The sequence below is a fragment of the Grammomys surdaster genome, unplaced genomic scaffold, assembly GCF_004785775.1.
Source record: "Grammomys surdaster isolate TR1022 unplaced genomic scaffold, NIH_TR_1.0 191, whole genome shotgun sequence".
Taxonomy (NCBI): domain Eukaryota; kingdom Metazoa; phylum Chordata; class Mammalia; order Rodentia; family Muridae; genus Grammomys; species Grammomys surdaster.
This window is the reverse complement of record NW_021604636.1, coordinates 4,814,124-4,819,115: the sequence shown is the minus strand read 5'-3', so window position 1 is coordinate 4,819,115 and position 4,992 is coordinate 4,814,124. Positions and strand designations below refer to the sequence as shown.

Below are 4,992 nucleotides of genomic sequence, written 5' to 3'. Positions count from 1 at the left end.
GAATGAATAAATAATAAATAAATAAAACGTATAAATATGTAATGAAATTTTTGAAAGGTTCCAAGTTGAAGGGCAAACTCCAATGTGATTGTATTTATAAATAGGTCCTTTGAGGATGTAATTAAAGTTACATGACATCACAATGGCAGAGCTCTAATCCAGGAGGATTGGTGTCATTATAAGAAGTAGAAGCAACACCAGAGACAAACCGGCATAAGGGAAGAGTCCAGCAAGGATACAGTGGCCTGCAAACCAAAGGAAGTCAGCAGAAAGAAACAAGTTGGCACTTTGATCTTAGACTTCAAAACCTCAGGACTGTGAGAAAATAAAGTTCTGCTCAAGTTGTTCTGGCGGCCAGTACAGACTACTTTTAGTACTGGAAAATAAGATGCTACATTTGTAAAGAAGCCCAAGACTTCATATTTTTTTATGTGAAATCTGACTTTTAAATTGACATTCAATACAAATTCCTATAAAACATAGTAAGCCAAATTGACAGCAATGGCCAACAGAGGAAGAGAGTGCAAAGGCAGGGAAGAGAGTGTCTGGGTGGCTCAAGGCTAAATCAGCAGTGTCCTCATTTCCTCAGGGATGACCAGAGTTGCATTCCTGACTCTGTGATCCTCCACACTGTGTGGGTCCTTTAGCTTCCTCTCACTCAGCTTCATACCCCAATTCCTCTTATCTTTCTGCCCCTGACTTTATGTCTGTGGGTTTTTTTTCATTTTAACACACACACACACACACACACACACACACAAAGTCTCTAAAATATTTATTGCTTTAGGTCCAATCAGGTTGAGTATAAAAGCAAGGTAACAAGGATAATGGTTACTAAAAAAAATAAAATAAAAATAAAAAAATTAAAAATAAGAATAATGGTTACTAATATCAAAATTAAGGAGAAAATGTTTAAAAATTAAAATACCAAGCAGAAAAGTCTTTGAAGCATCTTTTATCGCATATAGATGCCCATGTTAGGATGGAAAAGAAGATAGAGAGAGAGTTGTAGGCACAATTTCTTTTGAGTATCTACCATGCGTCATAAATTTTGAAATGAAAAAAAAATCATAGTTAGGAACCTGAGATGGCTCAACAAGTAAAGGTGACAGTCAGGAGGCCTGACAGCCTGAGTTTCGTCTCAGGAACCCTTGTGGTAGATGGAGAGAATCGCCCCCCACAGGTTGCCCTCTGAGCTCCATACAAATATGCCCACATACATACACACAGACACACATGTAAAATAAATAAATGTAAAAAATTATAGCTAACACTTATTGAGTGCTTGTGTATCACTGTATAGGGTATTGTACCAAAAGTCAAAAAAACAAAAAACAAAAACAAAAAACGGAGGAGGGTGATATTCGTAAAAGGTAAATCATGACTCAAAGAAGGCTACAGAGAATTTTTTAAACTCTAGGGCCTTTGCAACTTTCTAGTTCTGGTTCTCGTTTTTTATCATCTTTGTAAATCTCTTGAAACAAGAAAGTCTGTGCTATTGGCATCAGGGTAGATAAATGGAAACTGAGGGATACTGTGCTGACTTTTTTTTTTTAACCTGGTTTCATCTTCATACTGGAATAAGGAAGATGCCAAGGCAGAAAATCCTCAAGAGCAAATAAATGGAGGCAGGAAAAGAAAGGGAGTCAGGTGAAGGAGCAGAAGCCAAGGGAGTCAGGTGAAGGAACAGAAGCCAAGGACCACATGATACTGCAGGGTAGAAAGGCATGTTTGTCTTCAGTTTGGATTAAAATTAAAATGAAATATTTTAGGAGTTTCAGAAAGAGCTGTACACATTTGTTTTTAATATGCAAGTGAGCTAAACAGGGAACTTTTATTCACTACTACATTTCTACTTATTCCTAAGGTCTGTTCTGTCTCCCACAAAACTTCTTTAAGGTGAAGGTTGATTCTTTGTGGACTTCCACCCTAGAAAATAAAGCCCCTATGCCCCAACTCTATTTATTTCACTTATACTTGAGTGACAGAAACCTTCTTCTGCAATGATGGCAGTGGCCATGTATTTTAGGGTGTGCAGAGTGACAAATTATTCCTTGTTTGCCTCTCTGAGGGAAACTGAGACTCCTGAACTTTGTAACTTCAGCAACACCAAGTGGTGAGAGGTATTTTGGGGGACCTGGTGCATTTAGTGTATAAATAATTGAATGAATGGATACTTCTTGACTTCTGTCACATTGGCATGTAGCTTCTGGACTAGGAACTCAAAGGGCGCTAGAGACAAACATACAGTGGTGTTGTTACTGATGAAGTGGTGGGGTGATCTACCTAGCTTTTACTTTTTCCTTTCTGTTGCCCTACTTTCTCCTATCTTTCCATCTCAGACTCTCTGCATGGGAGAAATGTGAGTAAGGGTGGGCCCAATCCCCAGCCTGGAAATGGTGAAGCCGTAGTGATGAAAAGAATGAAAGAAGGTCATAGTAGGAGGTGGCCATACCAGACCCCAGACCTACTGGGAAAGGGAGGGGCCATTAATCGCACTCAGATGTGGCTCAGGTGACCTGCTGAGGTGTTCATAAGAATGACAAGACAATGACTTAACAGTCCAAAAAGTAGTCCTAAGGATTGTTTACTCCTGCATCAGAAGTAAATGAATGCAAAAAAATTCATCTTGAGGTTAATTTGATTATTTCACAATAACAGGAAATTACTTAGAGAATTATCTTTTCCATTGAAAATAGAAATCTATGTTATAAAAAAACACAGGACTTTTATGTTATATATAGTTTATAACATATTTTTGAGTATGCTATTCATAAAAAACTTGGAAAGAAGATAAAGATTGGGATTATATGTAATTACACAAATGTCTATATCTATAAATGTAAGTATAGACCCAAATATCTATCCTTCTATGCTATTTGCAATGGATAAATATGCTTCTCATTGGAAATATGATTCAAAGTCCAAAGGGCATCACTTGTGAACAGAAAAGGCTGTCTCAACAAAATTCATGTACTTTTATTCCAAAAACTGTTGATTTTTGAGAGAGCAGAATATCCATTTCAAGCTCTGGTGAGTGTCTGTAAAAGCCAGAGGCTAATTTTTACTAGACTGGATTAAAGGGGTCAGAGACTTGGCCAGGCACTCAGTAGCTACTGGTTGAAGGGATTGTGTCCTCTAAGAGTTGAGGTGATAATTTTGAAAAAAATCAAAATAGGAGTATACATCTCGATAACTTATGGAAAATTTTATGCTTTAGGATAAGCACATGAAGATGTAAGCTAAAAATTAAAAGTGTAGACCCAAAGACATTGCCTTCATCAGTTTATTCTGTACTTTGCAATTCTGTGAAAGGACCATGGACATTTTGAACTCTTCAAGATTTTGTATGTTGTATATGTTTCAATTTTAAAAAGCAACAGAGAATTCAGGACTGGCGTGTTCTCTGGCTCGGGCTGTGTGACATTAACCCTTGTTCACTCTGTTCACTCTAACCACAGATGCTTCCCAGTTCTTATCAACTTTGAACATTTGTTCTTCCCAGATCCTACGATACAGGCTCTGCCACTGTTACATTATATCTCTGCTTTAGAAGCTCAAGTTGCTGTTCATAAGAACTTTCAGAATAACAGGGCCATAGTTTATTACCAGTTGGTAATATTAAAATTAAAGCTAGTTTCAAAATCAGTGCATAACATCTTCCGGGTCTCAGTCAAGTGACATCATCACCAGCCTAAGCCCTTCTATAAAAAAATAAAATAAAATAAATAAAAAACAAAACAAAAAACCCAATTTATCTTGATAATGCTTGCTTAACTGTAATAAGCCTCCTAATTTAATAGTTAATTGCTACTGTATATAGAACAAAAATTTTACTTTTCCTATATGGCTATTCCTGAGATTTCTATTCTGAACATCTCCCTTAAATTTTTTGGAAGTGCTATTTAGTGATTTCAAAGCCTCCATAGGTTCTTTTTTTAACTTTTCTATTCTTACTCATTATTTTTACTTGCTACCAGGCAAATCTAGTAATAGAAAACAATGCTAGTTAAAAATATAGTCTTGAAAGGCCTATCAAATCTTGTCTTCTGCGTGTATTTTGGGGGGTGGTGGGAGGGGTGCATAATAGCTCTCAGGTTTTTCTATTGCTGAAATAACACTGTAAATCTCTTCCTACCCTTAAATCTCCAGTATTTCTGGTCTTGCACACAACATAACTGTGAACTTATACGTCTTCTTAGGAATAACAGGCTTAGCTTGGAAAATAGGTACTTAGGAAATGCTCACCCATTTGAGTTCACACATTGGTATATTTTCCAGGCTACGCTAGGCAGACAGAGTGAATCAGAAAATTTCTTACCTCTTGAGGGACGTAAGACAATGCATATCACCACTAAAGCAAGCGCAGCCAAGGTGGTAACTCCAAAGACAGTTTTCAGCCATGTCTACATAGAATAAGGAAAATTAGGTTTGGGCTTAGTTCCTACTAAGAAATGGTAAGATTTTTGTCTAACCCTACATCCTACTTCTCCTTCCTCACAAAGCTTTTGATTGTGTTCCACTGATCTGGCGGTAATTGCTGGAGCCTTTCCAGTTCTGCTAAGACAAATGTTTCTACAGTATATTTAGAGCCATTTTCTAATCCTAACACACACCAGGAAGCGATACTCAACACACAAATCCCCAGCTTCTCTAAAGAATAGAAAACTGACAATACTCAGCCCAGCAGCCTCTGCTCTGTGGTCGTCCCCGAGACAGCACGTACTAAACTAACCTTCATTTTTCCAGATGTTTTTGAAAGTTAGCTGATTCTCACAGCACAGCGTGGGTCACCGCATCTGTGAAAACTGTTGAAAAGAAGCAAGTCTGTCTTCCAGTTGGAAGCTGAAGTCAGGACATGAGTCCAACCCTCCCCCGGCCCCCCTTTCCACGGACTTTTGACTACCGTGCCAAATTTCGAAAGATTTCTGTAAAATTAGAAACAGATTTTGGGGGCGTTCTTGGCCTTTAAGTGAACTATGAGTGGCTGGA

At 37.8% G+C, this 4,992-nt stretch overlaps 1 protein-coding gene across 1 annotated transcript in view; it reads right to left on the bottom strand.

Annotated features, from left to right (window-relative positions):
* Fap (fibroblast activation protein alpha) overlaps positions 1–4,412 on the bottom strand; it is a 73,544-nt gene extending 69,132 nt beyond the window's left edge. Inside the window, 1 exon segment of the mRNA XM_028769144.1 lies at positions 4,322–4,412. Coding sequence (XP_028624977.1) covers positions 4,322–4,412 — 91 coding nt within the window.
* Between the last annotated feature and the right edge of the window lie 580 nt (positions 4,413–4,992).